The sequence below is a fragment of the Thamnophis sirtalis genome, unplaced genomic scaffold (genome assembly GCF_051295495.1).
Source record: "Thamnophis sirtalis isolate CommonGarterSnake01/CBP01778 unplaced genomic scaffold, rThaSir2_p1.2 scaffold_2, whole genome shotgun sequence".
NCBI classification, from domain to species: domain Eukaryota; kingdom Metazoa; phylum Chordata; class Lepidosauria; order Squamata; family Natricidae; genus Thamnophis; species Thamnophis sirtalis.
This window is the reverse complement of record NW_028261382.1, coordinates 96,748,284-96,768,030: the sequence shown is the minus strand read 5'-3', so window position 1 is coordinate 96,768,030 and position 19,747 is coordinate 96,748,284. Positions and strand designations below refer to the sequence as shown.

Below are 19,747 nucleotides of genomic sequence, written 5' to 3'. Positions count from 1 at the left end.
CGGGGAATTTAGATTTACACGATCCAGGGATTTCAGGCTCCTCTTTCTGCCCTTCCCGGCTGCCCTCGTCTCTGGCCATTCTGCCGTTTTCCTGCTGCACGTGGTTTTCCGATTGCCTTGTGTGGCAGCCTTTGTGTCGGTAGGGAATTCAACACGCGGGGAATGATCTGTTCATTGGCTGAGCCACCTTTGCAGCAACTCTGGGGCTGAAAGGGGGCAGCAGAGGAGGGGAGGGGTCTCGAAACAGGAAAAAGGGAAATAAGACTGGGGTCAGGCCTGCAGCCATCTTTTCTTTTGGATCTTTGGCCTGCCGCACTTTCTATTATTCTACTAGGCATGTTCGATTGTGGGAAAGTGGGAAGGGGGGAATTGTACAGAGTTCGATGCTATGTAGCCATAACAACATTCTTTCTAGAAAGCCAAGGTCATCCTAGAAAGTCGAGGCACCTCTGCACCTGACCGGAAGTGGATGGGTAGAACTGCCAGCATGGCAGTGGAAGATTGGACCATGTGATGGGCTTGTGGGTGTTGGGGGCAACATCTTGAACTTTCAACTGGGTGGGGGAAACCGGGAAGCTTTCAGATTCGGGTTTCCTCAGATGTGTCAACATGGCTCCCTTCATAAATTGGAACTTGGAGCACTTTTACTATTTGGGACCCTGAAAACAGGCAGCAACACAGGTGAATCCAAGATGGCTGATCAGAGGGGATGTTTCAGCTTTCTAGATTTCATCTTAGACCAGGGGTCGGCAGCCTTAAGCCTTCAAAGGGCCATTTGGCCCCTTTTCCCACAGAAAAGAAAATACCGAGATGTTAGGGATTTGAACTGTCAAACTTTCTGATTGGCAAACTCAGTGACTTTGCCACAGAGCCACCGTTTTCCTAAGTTAGTTACAGGAGTTTCCCAATTTGCAATGACCACTTCTGGAGAGAATGGGTTGAAATAGCTGGGAAATATGCTTTGAAATGCTTTCTGCCTAGACAGTGATTCAGGTCACTGGTGAATGGAGACATTTTTCACAGAACTGAATGACATTTTAATAAGATGAATGGTCTCTTAGTGAATGTTTGCACTGGAGCCGAGCCAATTATTATTATTATTATTATTTTTGTATTTTCTCCTCTCCACCTGCGCTTGTTCAATCTGATGAAAGAGAATTTGCTTTTGGAAAGTTCTTTCAATTGAAATGCAATTTTCCCGGGTGAAGGCAGGCGGGCATCCTTGAATGATGGACTTGGCCAAGGGGTACACGTACACACACACACACACACACACACTCTCTCTCTCTCTCTCTCTCTCTCTCTCTCTCTCTCTCTCTCAATTTTGCATCCTTTTGTACCTGAAACTACATCTCTCTCTGGCTGTCCAAGTTTCTTTTAGATCGCAGTTGGGAGAGTTTGCAAATTTAAATCGCAACGAGAACTATCCCAAGAGCAATGGTAGCGCAGTGGTTAGAGTGCAGCACTGCAGGATACTTTAACTGACTGCAAGCTGCAGTTCGAATCCCACCAGGCTCAAGGTTGACTCAGCCTTCCATCCTTCGAGTTGGGTAAAATGAGGACCCAGCTTGTTGTGGGCAAGAAAGTGACTCTTTAAATCACTTAGAGAGGGCTGTAAAAGCACTGTAAAGCGGTATATAAGTCTAAATGCTATTGCTCCAATATTTCAGGGGCTGCCACAAAGAAGAGGGAGTCAAATTATTCTCCAAAGTACCTGAAGGCAGGAAGCAATGGGTGGAAATTAATCAAGGAGAGAAGCAACTTAGAACTAAGGAGGAATTTCATGACAGTGAGAACAATTAACCAGTGGAACAGAAGTTGCCTCCAGAAGTTGTGAATGCTCCAACACTGGAAGTCTTTTAAGAAGATGCCGGATAACCATTTGTCTGAAGTGGTGTAGGGTTTCCTGCCTAGGCAGAGGGTTGGACTAGAAGACCTCCAAGTTCCCTTCCAACTCTGCTATTGTATTGCTACTGTTATCCCGAAGGAATGCCTCTCATCTAGAAGACAACGTCCATCTTCTGCCACTTCCTACCATGAAGCTTGGAAACCCGCAAACCTTCCCACAAAGAAGTCCTCAACCTCACAAGGAATTTCCTAAACCTAGAATGAATTTAATCTGAAAAAAAAAAAACGAAACCCAAGGGATTGCAGATGTGATCCTTTCTTAAACATATCTGGGGAAACACAGACCAGGGAAGACCGCTGAAGAGTAACACTACTCAAGCAAATATGCCCGGGCTGTGAGCCGTTCAGAAGTGACGGGTAAATTCGGGCGTGTATCCCCACCAGAGGTTGGTGTTCTGCCGGTTCGAACCGGTTCGACTGAACTTGTAGTGGCCCCACCTCAATGCTGTCGCGTTTCGGCACTGTTTTTTTAGCCAAAGCTCATGCGTGGAACAGGCCGGCTGAGAACGGCCACATTTGTGAACCGGTACAGAAGCTAAGTGAATACCACTCCTGATGCCCCACGTGTGTGAGCAATGGGGGAGCGTGTGAAGCAGGGGTGGGTTTCAACCGGTTCGCGGCGGTCCCTGCGATCCGGTTGGTCGCCGAACCCGGAAGTAAGTAACTTCCGGGAACGGCGAAGGCCCCCCCCTGCGCCCGCGCCTTACCCGGTTTTGATGAATTCTGCGCTTCCACGCATGCGCAGGACGCATACAGCGCCTGCGCGATCCTCCAGGACCAGCTGGAGCATCGCACAGACGCTAGTATGCATGTGTGTGCTGCGCGCGTGCACCGCACATGTGCACAAGGACACTGCACACGTGCGCGAGGACGCCGCCGGCCTCGTTCCAACCGAACCGGTTGGAACGGGGCGAGAAACCCACCCCTGGTGTGAAGCTACATGTTGCATACTTGCGTGCTGCTCACATGGAACCATACCCTCCCCTCACCCGCTGGTCCAGAAACCCAGAAAAGTTGGGGAACGTTGCTGTACAGGACGCTTTGCCTTCGTACGAGGATTGTAAAGTCAAGTTTGGTTTTTTTCAGTGCTGTTGTTAACTTCGGTTGCTAAGCGAACGGTTTATAAGTCAAGGAACTACCTACACAAGGCCTGGCTTGGTTTATTACAAGCTAACTGGCAACGGAGAAGCGGTTGCAAAACCCATTCCTTTCCCAAACTCGTATTCCTTGGTTTGTCTGCCATCCAGCACGGATTCCCTCCGACGTTCAAAAGCTGAGCAACTTCTAAATTCGCTTCCAAATGAAAATAAAAAATAAAAAATAAAAAAACGAGAGAAGGCCGTTAAAACAGCTTCCTTGTTTTAAAATTCTTTTATTTATAAAAAAGTACACTTCTTTCCACTATCTTTTCTCTCTCTGTTTTTTTTTTAAATTTGTCATTTTTGTACAAGGAAAAGACAACGCTGCCCCCCGCACGAAAATTCCCTCCGTTTCCCCCCCCCCCAAAAACAAAATGAAACAAAAACAAAATGAACGAAGGAACCAAGGAAATTATTACAACGAATGGGGGACCAAAATTAAAAATAAAACCGAGGATGAAAGCAAAGTTCAGTTTATTACACTGCCTATAATATTTGTCGTCTTCTCCACATATTTTTATTTTTCATTTTTACAAAAAAAAAAAGAAAAAAAAAAAGCACTTACAACACAGGGGACACATCCCTCCCAAACGGACATTTTTATTTCTCTTATGCCACAAGGTTGATTATAGCAGGAATGTGATGAATGGGAAACAAGGAGGATAAAATGACAGAGCCTTGTTTCTCAACCTGGGCTGCTGGAAGATGTGTGGACTTCAACTCCCAGAATTCTCCAGCCAGCCTGGAGAATTCTGGGAGTTGAAGTCCACACGTCTTAAAAGGTTGAGAAATAACGGTATAAAGAGACTCATTTGAGTGAAGAATACATTGGAATGTAGAAAAGAAATCAAAATAACAATGCAGTTTTATTTCTCTGTTGGCATTTATTGGTCCTGCCTGAATACCTCATCGTAGAAAAGCACTATATACACACATTTCCTTGCAAGGGAAGACCATGCAGCTAGTCCTCAACTTACAACCGTACAGCTAGGCCTATCGGGACCAGGATTTCCATTGCTAAGCAAGGCACTTGTTCAATGATGGTTAAGAGACCAACATGGTCGTTAAGCGAATCCGGCTTCCCCGATTGGCTTGTCAGAAGGTCGCAAATGGGGATCGCAGGATTCCCCCAGGACATTGCAACCATTGTAAACAGGAGTCAATTGCCGAGCACCTGCAGTTTGATCACGGGACCATGGGGACGCCACAACGGTCGTTAAGTGTGAAAAATGGCCCTGAGTCACTCTTTAAAGACTCGTCGTAACTTTTGAGTGGTCACTAAATGAACGGCTGATACGTTGAGGACTAGCTGCATGGAGTCTTTGCTTGCATTGTGAGCTTGCATTTTTGGTTCATTAATCCGGCGTGAGGATCAAACCAGTGTCTATTTCACAGACAGACTGCACCGTCTTTGTCTTCCTGGGCGTAAAATCAACCCCGACATATATTATTTTTCAGTGGCCTTTTGTCTGAGATGATTCGGATCAATTAGCAGCCCAAATCTATTCTGTCCAGAGGATTTAATTGGAAACCCACATTTAAGCATCCCTTCCAAGAAGGCTCTTGACTGCAAGCCAATCTCAACTTTCATGGTGGGTTTCATTTTCTCCTAGCTAAACTTCTCATGGTTTTTTTTTTTTTAAAATAAACTGCTGGAATAAAACAAAGAAACAATTGTAAAAAATAAAAAAACATCAGGAAAGGCAACTGGTCTCATCATGAAATACAATAACGGAAATCAAACGGCTGGGATGGGTGAAGGCCATATATACATTCTTCCTCCAAACGTCTGCCAGATGTGGCCTGCAATACAGGGGTTGAGAGCCACTGGAAACCTCAGCAATGTTGGGTCTCGATTAAAATCCCGAAAGAAATCGGAGGTTGCATTTTAATCCGTCCCAAGGTTGGGATTGCACTGTCCACCTTCCTCAACGAGAACAAGACCTCTCGGTGTTCAATAAATGCAGATTATCCATCTTTATCCTTAAATAGGACCTCCGTATTAAGACGTTGTATAATCTGAGCCCTGAATCCTCTCCCACATGACAATCCAGATGGAAGAGGGTGGCTGTCACGCCTGGAAGCCATCTTTTCTTTTTGGGCTTCAGGCCTGCCATACTTTCTACTATGCGTTTTCTATTGTGGGAAAATACGGAGTTGGGTGATATGTAGCCATAACAACTTTCTTTCTAGAAAGCCAAGGTCATCCATTGTCTCTTCACCTGACCGGAACTGGATGGGTGGAACTGCCAGCGTGGCAGTGGGAGATTTGACCACGTGATGGACTTGTGGATGTGGGGGCAAGATCTTGAACTTTCGACTGGGTGGGGAAAACTGGGAAGCTTTCAGATTCGGGTTTCCCCAGATGTGCCAACATGTCTCTCTTAATAAATTGGAACTTTGAGCAATCCTCGGACTCTGATTTAATTTTGGATGCTGTTTGGAACCCTGAAAATGGCCTTCAGTGAACTAGTGTGTAGTTTGGGGGCAGCGTCCATTGATGGAAGCAACGTGCAGCGTCTGATAGGACTATGAAAAAAAAGAAGCAGTTGGCATTTTCTTATATTCTCACCCAGCAGCAACTTTTCAATAAAACAATACCACCTCTCTTACAGCTGTAGACCAAGAATGGTCTATGAAATAGCAAAAACGACATCTTCTCGATACACATATTTCTTGTTTCGGCGGATTTGGCACCTGTTCTTCAAAGCATGCACCGCTTTTACCAATCCAAGAACCTGAGTCATGTACAAGGACTAAGGCTGAAATGACCATGCATCCCTGGCCACAGAAAAATCTTGTCACTTTGACATCTAAAAATATCTGCCTGGAGGGTCCCCAGGACTAGATATGGCTCCCCTAGGTGGACAAGGAAGTCCAAGGTCAAGAGAAGTTAAAATTTTAATAGCTCAGCAGGTATCTAGGGAGACTGGCCAGGACGTTTGGGCCACCTTGTTAGCAGGAAGGGAAGGAAGCCCATCAGAATGAGGATAATTCCTATTTATTTATTCATTCATCATATTTCTACCCTGTCCGTCTCACCTAAGTTACCCTTTTGAGAGGCTAAGGGATTCTTCTTGCTGGTGAAAAGAGAACTGACCGCTGGTCCAAACAGAATGGAATTCATCTAGGACATTCCTCAGAAGGTCCAAACATACTTGTGGTGGCATCTCCAGCTAGACTGGAAGGAGGTGTTAGGAGGTTGGAACCCTTGGGAGTCTTTTTAGAGACCTCCCCCAGAATCCCTGAAGTCCTAACTGACCGTTTCCAAGGGAAGATGGTCAGTCTGGAGAGAATCAGTGTTCCAATTATCTGAGGAGCTGTCATAAAGATGAAGAGGTCAGCCTATTCTCCAAAGCACCGGAAGGCAGGGAAACAAGCAACGGATGGAAACTAATCAACCTGGAACTAAGGAGAAAGTTTCTGACAGCGAGGGCAATTAATCAGTGGAACGACTTGCCTCCAGAAGTTGTGGGTGCTTCAACACTGGAGGTTTTCAAGAAGAGATTGGATAACAAGTTGCTTGAAATGGCACAGGGTCTCCTGCTTGAGCCCCAGGGGGTTGGACTAGATTAGAAGGCATCTAAAGACCCTTCCAGCTGTAGGATCCTAGGGATTCTATTCTCCCAAACACTCAAGGGCCGGACAAGAACTAACTGGTGGAAGATCATTCAAGAGAGAACCAACCTAGAACTAAGGAGAAAGTTCCAGACAGCGAGAACAATTAATCTGTGGAACAACTTGCCTCCAGAAGTTGCGGTGCTCCAACACTGGAGGATTTTAAGAAGAGATTGGACAGCCATTATCCAGAATGGTAGAAGGTCTCCTGCTTGAGCAGTGGGTTGGACTAGATTAGAAGGCATCTAAAGTCCCTTCCAGCTGTAGGATTCTAGGATTCTATTCTCCCAAACACTCGAGGGCCGGACAAGAACTAACTGGTGGAAGATCATTCAAGAGAGAACCAACCTAGAACTAAGGAGAAAGTTCCAGACAGCGAGAACAATTAATCTGTGGAACAACTTGCCTCCAGAAGTTGTGGGTGCTCCAACATTGGAGGTTTTTAAGAAGAGACTGGACAGACATTTGTCTGAAATGTTACAGTGTTTCCTGCTTGAGTAGTGGGTTGGACTAGAAGACCTCCAAGTCCCCTTCCAACTCTGTTATTCCTGTCACATAAGTGGCTAACAATAAAGCTACCGTTCGACACTACTCATGGTTCTGGGTGCTGCGCTCTATAGTTTTTCCAGGGAGGATTGCAAAGGCAGATTTACAACGGAAAGAGAATTGCTTCCTCAATGGGGCTACCTTAGAGCCCATCCACCTTTGCTGTCTTCCAAAACCTTGGACTATAACTCCCCGGGTGCCAAAAATAGCTTGCCATCTGAGGCTATAGGGACTGTTAACCTGCCGTTGGTTTTTTCAATCAACTCATCCTTCAAGCTTCGAAAGCACGGGTCCTATCCCACTGATCAGAAGCCTCTCCCCCAAAAATCGACCTTAAATACGTCACCGTACCAAATCTTCAAGGGGAGAGGATTAGCTGCGCTCGGGGAGAAAGCGAAATGAATCTCTTCCCCAGCGGAATCCGAGGAAATGAGAAAGGCCAGATGCTGGCAACATGTGGCGATTTAAGAGGTCTGGACATGAAGGTAGAAGAAGCTCTTCCAGAGGAAGTAAGGATTTTGTGCTTTTACTCAATCAGTAGAGGCTTCGGTTGGGCTACCACCAATAGCTGTGATGGCGAACCTCTGGCACGCGGCATTACCAGGTGGTCTTTGGGTTTCCGGTGTGCGCTTGTGTGCCGTCCAGCTGATCTTCGTGGGTGCTGGACCCCAGAAACCCAAAGATTAGCTGGCCGGTGTGCATGCATGCACTGGCCACCTGGTCTTCGGGTTTCCAGTGCTCCAGCATGGGCAAAGAACAGCTGACCAACACGCATGCGTACACCCGAAACCCCAAGACCAGCTGGCCGGCAGACATGTGCACACCGGAAACGCAAAGACCAAGTTGCCAATGCGCACATGCACACAGTCTAGCTAGTCTTTGGGTTTCTGGGGCTCCAGCACATGCAAAGGCCATCTGGCCAGCTTACATGCGCACACTGGAAACCCCAAAAGGTCAGCTTGCCACTGCGTGCATGCGCATCGTCCAACTGGTCCTGGGATTTCCGGGGCTGCAGTGTGTTCCGGTTTAAGCACTTGGTGCCAAACAGTTTCGCCATCGCTGACCTATAGTTTTGGTATAGCGTGCATGACAAATAGGAGTCACGGGAAATGAGGATTGAACTTAGAATAGCCAGGGTATGTTCTGATCACATTGGATCCTGAGCAGATCAAAACTTTGATCCAGGTTCCTCCATTATTATTATTTGTTAATTGCAGGCATTTTTATTTCATGCTACCTTGTTTACCCTGAAAATAAGTCCTCCCCGTATAATAAGCCCCATCGGGCTTTTGAGAGCATGCACTAAAATAAGCCATCCCCCGAAAACATTGCAACACAGCGGCAGCCATGAATGACCACACTCACCGACTCCTGCACATCAAAAATAATAAGACCTCCCCGGAAATAAGGCCAGGTGTTTTTTTTCGAGGGGGGTCAAAAGAAAATAAGAGCCTGTCTTATTTTCGGAGAAACACGGCAGTGACTCAAACAGTCCTGGGTCAGGAGCCAGTCATGTTCCTGTACTTAAGATGTGAGATCGGACTGTTGACAAGGGACGTCTGAAAGGTTGTAAAGGAAGGAGGAGGATTAAACAGAGAAGGAGCTCCCTTAGGCTGCAGAAATGCCGGCTCACGTGGCTAAGATCATCATCATGCATTTGGTTTTAAGACTTCAGTAAGTCTTGCTTTGGGGAAGTGGGCATCATCCAGATGGGAGGATGGGGGGGCTCCTCGAAGACTGTGCCATGCTATATTTTGCGGACAGGTAATACAAGTCTCTCTCTATGTGTACCTGTGTGCAGGTATACTGACTTGCTTGACACCAAGGGCTGCTCCAAATTTTAAAAAAAACAACAGCACAAATATTTGTAGCTCGGGGTTGAACTGTGAGGTCCTTGGTGTATCTCTGAGCTTGAATGTTTTCTTGCGGACGTTTCATGACCCAAATAGGTAACATCAGTGCTAAATAGGTAACATCAGCCCTCCCTACTCCCTTCTAGCACTGATGATAATGCTTAGTTGGGTAATGAAACGTCCGCAAGGAAACCACCAAATTCCAAAAGCACAAAAGGACCCCACAAATACGACTGTACTGGTGGTCAATGTTGTCTTGGTGGAACTTCTGGATTTTTGGTGCAATGATGCGCTCCTTCACGCGCTCTTCAGCTATTCGTGCAACTGCGGAGCACGATGCTCGCTCCTGTCTCTTTACAATGGCAGCTACTCCTACACGCAAGCAGACGCATCAGGACAGATGATGTTTTGTTAAGAGTTGCGCACGGCTGGCATATTGAAAGGAACCAAAACACAACAGTGCCAACATAAAATTAGACACCGTAATTATTTCTTTTTTTTTTTAAACCCTCCATCAGCATTAAATGTTTTAACATTTCAAAACATTAAGAAAGCCTTGTACAGAGGATGCACTAATTGAAAGGAAATTTAAGGAACTGTTTCTCCTGTAATCTGTTGGCTGAGCAACTCCAAAGTTTTTATTTAAAAGAAGTGAAGACAGCCTATGTATTATTTCTCTTTCTCTCTCTTTCTCTCTCCCCCTCCCTCCCTCCCCCCTATTGAGGAAGGGTGGGCCATTGTTGATAACCGATGCTAATCCCAACAGCTGTTTCATTTGGTGAAAGCGAAGCTTGATTTCCATTTATTTTCCCCTTATGGGATTTATTTGAATGCTTTCAAAGAAAGTTTTAAAAATCATGCCCTTTCGCCAATTTTTCTACAATTGGGGTAGCAGGTAGCATTCTGCACCAGGCCTCTCACCCACTTATTTTTGGAATGAAAGATAAAGGAGGAGGAGCTTCGGTTGTTTCTAAGGGTCCAACCACCTAAAATAGGCTCAGGTTTTGCTCCAACAGAACATTTTTATTCCCCCACTTCCCCCAAGTTTAGTTGTGATGGAACTAAGCCATTTCAGGTTCAGTTCCTCCCCCCAAAAAAACCATACAGGCCAACTCAAACCAATCCCAACCTGTGGTGGGATTCCAAATCCTTTCCTGCCGGTTGTATGGGAATTCACTTTGCACGTGCAGCACTCAAATACCGCCCTCGGTTTCAGTGCTGGTGAGCTGAGCTGTTTTTTTGTTTTTTTTTTAAGCTCAGCTGAGGTGCGGACGTCTGCTCCACCGTGCGAATCAGCTGAGCTGAAAAAACAAGGGAAAACAGGACAAGAAACAATGGGGCCAGGGGGGCGAGGCCAGCCAGAGGTGTTATTTGCCAGTTCTCTGAACTACTCAAAATTTCCGCTACCGGTTCGCTCAAACCAGTCCGCTCAAACCAGTCCGAACCGGCTGAATACCAACTCTGGTTTCAACAGAGCAGTTAGGATTTCAGCCTCAAATGAAAACTCATTTTTTTTTCCTAGCTTCACACACCTCTCTCTCTCTCTTTGCTGGCCCCTGGAGACTATTTAATTGGAAGAGCCAGTGGCTGGATTTGGAGCCACCGAAGCCGGTGTTCAGCCTGTTAAGCTTCACCAGGCTTCCAACGTTAAACCCCGAGACTTGATGAAGGAGAACAAGCAACTTCTTGCTAGCCTGTTCACTGACTTGACAGTCCCAGGAATGAGAAACGGGTAGGAATGGACTCAGGCAAGTGACTATTAAGAAGGTCCTCATTGACAAGGAGGTTGGGTCCAGGAGCAAATGGGGAGAAGGAAAGAAAAGAAGAAGAAGAAAAGATAATATGCCATGCAAACCTTAACAGACCCAGAACCTCTCTCTTAAAATCATAATTAAGAACATAACGACGACAACAACAACAGAAAGAGAGACCCACACTTATTACATACTCCTGGATATCATGCACTCTTGTTTTGTTTCTTTCTTCCCCCCCTCCAAAGGTCCTTCTGAAGATGAAGTCGAGTCTGGTTTTGTTTTGTTTTTGTGTGGCCACGGATCAAGGCAGGTGATCGTTCTCTTCCCACCACAAGTGCATCGTGGGAAATGGCCACAGCGAAGATGCTGAAAGGAAGGCCCCAGGGATCCAGGATAATCGGAAAGGAGCGAAGCTCTCGGCCCTCCCAATTCTGTGCTTTTGTGCTTTCGGTGTCTGTAAACCCCCAAGCCCCACCTTGCTTTCCAAGGTCCACGGGGTGGGGTGGGTGGGGGTCCCCTCCCCTCCCGAAAGTTAAGACCATAAACAAATTCCAGTGTTTTTTTGAGTTGGGAGGGTGAGAGGAGCCCACAAGGAGGAGACCAAGAGACACTTTTAGGATGCAAACAGGAGGAGTACGTGGGGCGGGAGTCGGTATACTATACAAAGACAGGCAATAATAATTAAAAGTATTAACATCAAAGCCACCACTGATCAGTACAAACGACACGGTAAGGGACCAATCTCTGTCGGAGAAAATTAAGCAGGGGAAAAGAAACAAGGCTCTCCTCTCCCCCAGGAAAAATAAATTCATTAAGCCAAGCAACATCCCTCCCGCCCCACCCCAACTCCCCTGCTTTGCCTGCTCCGAGGTGCCCCCCAAAGTAGTGGAAGTTCTCGTTGGCTTCCCGAGTGTCCCTGTACTGCGTCCCACCGCCCAGCGGATGGAGGTCTCTGGGTGTGCGTGTGTTGGGTGGGCAGGGGACCTCTGGCCGTGTGACAAGGCACACGGGCTCTGCGGAGCAGCCACCAGCCCCGGGGCACGGAGGCAGGACGTGGCCGGTGAAGAGAGGGCAAGAGAGGGGAGGAGGTGGACCACGCTACACATACCACTCTTTTTTGGAAATAAAAGACCCGTCATTCTGAGAGACCATGTTATCGGCTATGTCTAGTTGCTCGGGGTCATACTGGAATCCAAGTGTCCGTTCATTGTAGGCTTCAGAGCGGGCTTCGCCCTCATCCACTGTGAAGTAAGGCCGCTTGGAGTCCTCCTCGTACTTGTTGGGACAGGACCGATGCTTCCGTTCGGCCCCGGCGCCATCGTCGTCTTCGTCCTCGTAGCTGTTGCTGCCCAGAGGGCCGGGCTTCTTCTCGTCGTCCGAATCGTCAGGATACTGAAGGTTCTGGGCCATGGGTGGGTGATGCTGAGGGACGCCCGCCTTGCTGTACCCGTTGCCGTAGACGTGCTTCTTGGTGCTGTAGTCGCCCTTGAAAGTGTGTCGCCGGTGACGGAGCACCATAAGGACGACCACGGCCACCACTACGACCAACGAGGCTCCGCCCACCACGCCCCCAATCACGGCGGTGGGGACAGTCGGATGTGCCACGGATGTGCCCGGTGGAGACGGGGTGTAGGGGAATTCTGGGTAGGAAAAGACAGATGGAAGGGGGAACAAGCATCAGTCTGTGAGGAATGGCAAACACATGCTTTCAGACTTAAAAATAATAATAATAATTTCAAAAAATCGGGGGAGATGAGGAGAAGGAAAACGGGAGGGAAAGCCAGGGAAGGGGGCAGGAAGTGCCTACCTATGGAAGCCCTGACTTGGGCTCTTCATACCCAGCTTTGTGGTCACAAAAATGCTTGGCTCCCCACACAGCCCTTCATAGAAATGCGGATACGTCTCAAGCAAATCACTCCATCAGCACTGCATATAATCACCTTAGATCAAATCATATTTCTTCCCCATTTCAGCCAGCACACCACACTGGGGTCCACAAGAATGTGCACCCCATTGAGAAACTCATGGTGAGTCAGATCTGAAAGCCACCTTTTCTTTTTAGGTTTCGGGCCTGCCGCACTTTCTACTGTGGGAAAACGGAAGTGGGGATCATGTGGAGATGGGTGATGTGTAGCCATAATAACATTCTTCTTAGAAAGCCAAGGTCATCTTTGTCTCTGCACCTGGCTGGAACTGGATGAGTGGAATCTGTCCTTGTGGCAGTGGAAGCTTGGACCATGTGATGAACTTACGGGTGTTTGGGGCAGGATGTTGAACTTTTAACTGGGTGGGAAAACGGGGAAGCTTTTAGATTTGGGTTTTCCCAGATGTGCCAATAAAGTGGAACTTTGAGGAATCTCTTGCCTCAGATTCTTATTTTATTTTGGATGCTATTTGGAACGCTGACATTAAACCAAATCTGTTATGACGTCTGTCAGCCTCGAATACTGACCCACACGTGCAGAGTCAGCTAACTACTTTGTTATGCTGTGCCTATAATACAGGAATCTTCCCAGTCTGGCTGCCTACTCTTGGGAACAAATAGATACGGCTCTAAGGAAATTGAGGAGGAGGAGGGCTTGGCCCTGACTCTTCTGTGGTTGTGTAGTGACTCCAGGCTAGGTCTGTGCTTGATCCCCCCCTCTCTCTCTGACACTCTTCCCAACAATGTCCAACCTTTGAAATGAATCCCCTCTCCGTGTCAACCTTACAAATACCAACGTAAGATTCTGCCAGGATCTACTTGCCAAATATTTAGTCAATCCCCGATGGTTTCCTGTTCGTAAGCGTTAATTCCTCGTGAGGATAAGATCTCATGTGGTTCATTTGTTTGCAGGACGGGTATTAAGAACCGACAGGCACCCAGATCAAGAGAGGCATCAATGAGATTGAACAAGGAGGTAGGAGGCCATGTTTGTGACACAGACAAAACATGGCACAGTCGTCACCTCTTTTGACAGGGGCTCAAATGACTGCCAGTCTTCTATTGGGTCCGAACTGCTTAGAAAGTTAACATCTGGTTCTCCTAAATAGGTGTGAACTGGCTGAATCCCACCATGTCTGATGTGAGGTCCACCCTCTCTTAAACAACTAAATCTTCTCATAAATTGCACACTGAGAAATCACTGGCTTGTCTCCCGCCCCGCCCACGCCAAAAAAAAAAGTGAGCCACTTCGTGCAAAAGGAATGGGCACATTGAGCACTGCTACAAAGTGTTAACCCTCTGTGTGAATTATTCCAAGCAGAATATAGAAGTGAGAAAAGATGGCGTAGAAAGCGTGCATGCAAGGACACCAGCTCTGTTCCGACTCACATGCATTAAAGAAAACATTTGCACAAGGGAAAGAGTAAACGGCAACCGTTGTGTTGGGGAAGGGTGCCGCCAACGCATCGGGGTCAAACCCTACTAAGTTGGATCCCATTTGATGTACAATTCAAACAAAATCAAAAGTAAATACTAAACACACACCCTTTAACAATCGCTGATTTAGTGGACTTTGGATTTAGTGGACTTTGGATTTAGTAGACTTTGGATTTAGTGGATTTTGGCTTTAGTGGATTTTGACTTTAGCGGACTTTGGATTTAGCAGACATTCTTTTGCTTCTGATTCTGTACACTACATTACAGATCTGTCCTTTAAATCAAGGGTTTCTTATGGATTTAACAGACACTCTTCTCCCATCAAGGATTATTACATGAAGGTTTCACCGAACAGTCAACATGATTACCCTCCAGTTCTAGATTTGGTGATTTCCTCCTCTTAACCGTAGGCTAGAAATTACTTGCCCTTGTTGACATTCTGGATAAGACTAAACGTAGACCCGAAGACGCTGACAATCATTTTTGTCTGATACACACCATGCGCTCCAATCCCCCACATGTGAATCTGGACTTGTCCTTCGAGTGCCAAAATGGGAGTGCGTGTGTGCGGGGGAGTGCCGGGAACTGAAAGAACAGCTCCCTGGCGCACTCACGCAGGAGCACCAGAAACTGGAAGAGCTGAGCTTCCCGTTTCTGGCATGTGGGCTGGTCCCCTGGTCTTCCAGTTTCTGGAGTGCATGCGAGCACAAAGACCAGCTGGCCAGGGTGCATGTGTGCGGCGAAACCTGGAAAAGCAACAGGTGATGGCTGGCATGCCCGGAGAGATGGCTCTGGGTGTCACTTCTAGCACACGTGCCATAGGTTCACATGGTTCTAGGCCAAAGGCCCTCTTCCCTCCCAACCTTTGATGTTTCACTCTAACACAGAGGACACGACAATGACTCTGCACAAACAGGGATGGTGTCAGGCTTGTAGCCATCATTTCCTTTGGCTCTTTGGCCTGCCACACTTTCTATTCTTCTACTATGCCTTTTTCCACGGTGGGAAAACGTGAGGGGGGGGATTGTATGGAGTTAGATGCTATGTAGCCATAACAACATTCTTTCTAGAAAACCAAGGTCATCCTTTGTCTCTGCACCTCTGCACCTGACCGGATGGGTGGAACTGCCAGCATGGCAGTGGGAGATTGGACCGTGGGATGGGCTTGTGGGTGTGGGGGCAAGATCTTGAACTTTCAACTGGGTGGGGAAAACCGGGAAGCTTTCAGATTCGGGTTTCCCCAGATGTGCCAACATGTCTCTCTTCATCAATTGGAACTTTCAGCAATACTTTTCTCTCGGACTCTGTTTTACTTTTGGATGCTATTTGGAACCTTGACAGATGGATTTTTCCATAAGGAACATGCTATGAAAAAAAAGGGAAAGTGATTTTCCCCTGCTAGCCCCCCCCCCATTTGCACTCCCAGTTAAGGGTGATGCGTAGGAGGCAACACCTTGATAAGGCCAACACATTTCAGCCCAACCCCCTGAGGTGAGGAAAGACATGTGTGAAGTGTGCTAGACTCAGGTTTCTCCACGTTAGTACATCCTGGGGAGCGGGGGGGGGGGGACGACAAAACCCCACGGTCCCAATTCTCCTCCTCGTTCACCCTTCCCCTTATTCTCTCTTCAGTAGCAAAAGGGATTCTTTTCACACAACCCTGGTGAGACTTGGTTGCCATGACGCTTGAAGACATCTTTCTCCCCGCTGGGAGAATTCAAACATTCGTATCGATTTTCTCTCTTAAGAAAGGCTATTCCTTCCAACAGCCCATCCCTTCAATGGTTTGACCAGCCTCACGCTTCCAAAGCCTTGTTGTTCTTAGTTGTGAGGTCGTGTCCGACCCATCGCGACCCCCATGGACAATGTTCCTCCAGGCCTTCCTGTCCTCTACCATCCCCTACAAAATTTACCCATATTTGCCACTCATAGAAGCTAGACCTTCCCTCTAAGCCACAATCTCCCAGCAATTACAGGTAATCCTTGATTTATAACCACAATTAAGCCAATGATTTCTGTTGCTAAGCAAGGCAACTTGTAAGTGAATTTCGCCTCATTTTATGACCTTTTTGCCACAGTTGTTAAGTAAATTGTGTGGTTGGTAAGTGAAGTTAAGCTTCCCCCATTGACTTTGCTTGTCAAAAGCCTTCCCTGGCTGCCTCAGCTGTATATCATTGAGAAGAAACCATCACGAAGCCTTCACTTTAGATTTAATTGAAGCTTGACAAGCCACAGTAACTCACGCCCGCTGCTTCGGTGTCGATCCCTTCTTCTTTTGCTTTCCAAAGCTTACTAGAACCCAATTCTGGACACTGCCAGGAATGCTACTCTCAACATGGATGATGGAGAATATGGGCTTACAGATGCCAGAAAAGTCCAGGGCTAATAAGATGCTAAGAATCTCTTCTGGTTCATTTAGAACAGGGGCCTCCAACCTTGGTAACTTTACGGCTTGTGGACTTCAACTCCCAGAATTCCCCAGCTGGGAGATGAGGTCCACAAGTAAAGTTGCCAAGGTTGGAGACCCCTGATTTAGAAGAAGAAGAGAAAAAAGAGGGGGAGAAAGGCGAGAGGGCTTTCCAGGGAAAGAAATCCAGGAGAGCAGCTGATGGGTGGGACCATCAAAGGGACCTTCTCAACACAGCCACTTGGTGGTGGTAAAGACCAAGGATTTCAGTGGAGTGGTTACCCTTCATAATACAAGGGAAGAGAAGGGATCCTTGCTGCTCTCTGAACTTGGTGGTTTTCTTGAAGATGTTTCTTGGAGACAATGCTACACATGGATGAGGTTCCATAGCTTGGGTCATGAAACGCCTGCAAGAAAACTCAAGCTCCGAGACCACCAAGGAACCCTCATTTCAACCTGAGCTACAAATTTTCTCCTTTAATTTCAATTCAATTTCAATTTACTTTATTTGTATGCCGCCCTTTTCCCTGAAAGGGACTCAGGGCGGCTCACAATTCAAGGGAGGGGAAAACAACAAAATTACAAAATATAAAGACATACACAGTTAAGAAACTCAACAATCATACCATTCGGAGTGGGGCTGCAAGTCTTTAGTCCCAGGCCTGTCGGGACAGCCAGGTTTTAAGGGCTATGCGGAAGGCCTGGAGGGTGGTGAGGGTACGAATCTCCACGGGGAGTTCGTTCCACAGGGTCGGAGCAGCCACAGAGAAGGCTCTCCTCCGGGTAGTCGCCAGTCGACACTGGCCGGCTGATGGAATTCGGAGGAGGCCTAATCTGTGGGATCTTATTGGTCTAGTGGAGGCACAATGCAAGTTTCAGTCTAAGGTTGCTTCTCTTGACCAGGATCCTCTTAAAAAGTAGCAGATAATACAAGGTAGTCCTTGATTTGGGGCAAATCCACTTAACTGTCTCACTCAGCGACAGAAATTCGGGGTTTGGTTGTGGTCGTAAATCAAGGACTACCTGGAGCAGGGATTCCTGCCTTCCTCCTTGTAGACCTGTTCTCAAAAAGACATGTTGGCTTAGCTTTGCTTTTTTCCTTCTAACCCAAAGTAAGTCTCCCCATCCCGGTGTCCCCGATATTCTGAACCCCACCTCCTCAAATTTACCCAGCTAGGACGTAGGCCTTCAAGCTAGATAAGCCATCTTTTAGCCATACATTAGGCTCAACAAGCCTGGTTGGTTGGGTCTCAGTCAGTGGTGAGTTCCTACCAGTTTTGGCCCAGTTCGGATGAACCGGTAGTAGTTTGGCGGCCTGGGTCGCCGGCAATGACCCAGGTCTGCCACGCCCCCGAACCAGTTCTCTGGGCAGTGCTGTAGGCACCGCCATCTTCGTTTTTGCTTCTGCGCATGCGCAGAACAATTTTTATTGCACGCAGCGCGCCCACGGGCGAACCGGCAGTAGTGACCGCCGGAACCCACCCCTGGTTTCAGCTCTTACTTTTGCCAGGTGAGTTTTCACCCTGGTTAAGATGGCTACTAGATGGTTGGCCAAACCTTTGGCAGGCGTGAGTTGCCCTCTTCTGCCCTAGAAGAGGCTAACCTACTTCTCCTCCCCTGCATGGAAAGACAGCCGGCTAGAGAGATTACAGCTGTTTGAATTATGTATACCCAGATTCTTATTTGAAAGTATAAATTCCTTGCTGGGATTCTTGTCTTCCTGTTTTGACCTCCTCGCCTAATACATATTCAATCTGAGAAAAGAGAGACGTCTTCCTTTGATTGTTTGTTTCCTCAAAACAACAGGAAACCTTCTTGACGCGATGGAGGACTGCAAATGTGGCGTTCTTTCAGTGGTCCTCTCCAACACGGGTACGTTTGATGGCGACGGATGCGGTGGTCTTCAAAAAAATAATAATCTCTTCAAGGATGTTGGTGGGTCAGAGATGTCCAGTCAGCACCCTCTCCTTCCCCCACGTCAGATCTCCTTATGTGGTGAATCTGCTAGGACAGGGGTCGGCAACCTTAAACCCTCAAAGAGCCATTTGGACCCGTTTCCCACAGAAAAGAAAACACCGGGAGCCATGAAACCCTTCCCGTGCCTGACTATTTCCTGAGCGGCCACAAAACTAGCATATGTAGTTGAATTAAACATTCTGTTTTCTTCTGAAACGTTTCTTTTCTTGGATTTAACCATGGTTGGCCTACCATGGGGGGTTGAAAAGCTCAATAAATCATGTGCCAGCTGGTGCCACGCACTGGCGGTTGTGACACACATTTTGAGTCACAGGGAGCTGCAGCAGAGGGACGAAAGAGCCACGTGCGGCTCCAGAGCCACGGGTTGCTGATCCCTGTGCTAGGAGAACCAGGAGGCTGATGCTGGGGACCTTACTGGCCAAGCTTGCCCTGGAATGCTAGCGCTCCTGACGCCTGGATGAAATTGGAAAGGGAAAGAAGGCCCAATGGAAGCAGAGCAGAGGGAAGGAGGGAGGTGGGATGGACTTAAGAGAGAACCACCTTCTAGAAAGCCTTCCCATCTAGAAAACTCTCCAATCCTACTGCCGTTAGAAAGAGCTGCTGTGGGTCTTTCCCTCCTCTTCTTTGCCCAACAGCTGTTGCGTTCAACCCAAGCATCCTGTCCCTGTGCCAACAGCTCGGTCCCTTGGGGCAGCAGCTGGACCAGAAGAAAATCGAAGGATGGTTCTGGGTTTTTGTCTGGTGAAGAGCCAAGCTTGCAAGCGTTCCTTTTGTCCCACCAGAGAAGGACATGAAGGGAGATGTATTTCATAAGGAGTCCATGTGCTTTTGGGGCCTGCAGGAGAGCTAAAAATATCCCCTCCTAGAGAAGGAAGCCCTCTGAGATCCATTCAGAATTGAATTCAATAGGTTTCCCCCTGGACAATTGGAGAAGGTCCACCAGTCCAGTCTGAGCATGTCTTCTCGCGCAGCTGGGCATGAAAAGGCCATGCTCAAGTTATCTGTTGACTCCAGAGCCTCCGACTGACAACGTGAGGAAAGGTTCCATCAAGTTTCTACATCTCAGGGAAGTTAAATTCCCTCTCTGCGATCTGGCACCGCTTCTCGCGTGAGAATTCCACGCACAAGTCCTACGTTGATGGAAATGCTTCCATGGGTCTCCCCTCGTGGCGTTTTTCTTAACC

At 47.5% G+C, this 19,747-nt stretch overlaps 1 protein-coding gene across 2 annotated transcripts in view; it reads right to left on the bottom strand.

Annotated features, from left to right (window-relative positions):
- The window catches only part of NECTIN1 (nectin cell adhesion molecule 1), a 184,331-nt gene that overhangs the window by 34,030 nt on the left and 130,554 nt on the right, over window positions 1-19,747 (bottom strand). The window contains exon 6 of one of the 2 annotated variants that reach the window (XM_014073381.2): window positions 11,052-12,458. The exons of the other annotated variant lie outside the window; for it this stretch is intronic. Within the exon in view, the coding sequence (XP_013928856.1) occupies window positions 11,917-12,458 (542 nt within the window). The 3' untranslated portion in view covers window positions 11,052-11,916. Of the gene's footprint in view, window positions 1-11,051; window positions 12,459-19,747 lie in introns of those variants that run through there. 2 annotated transcript variants of the gene reach the window in all.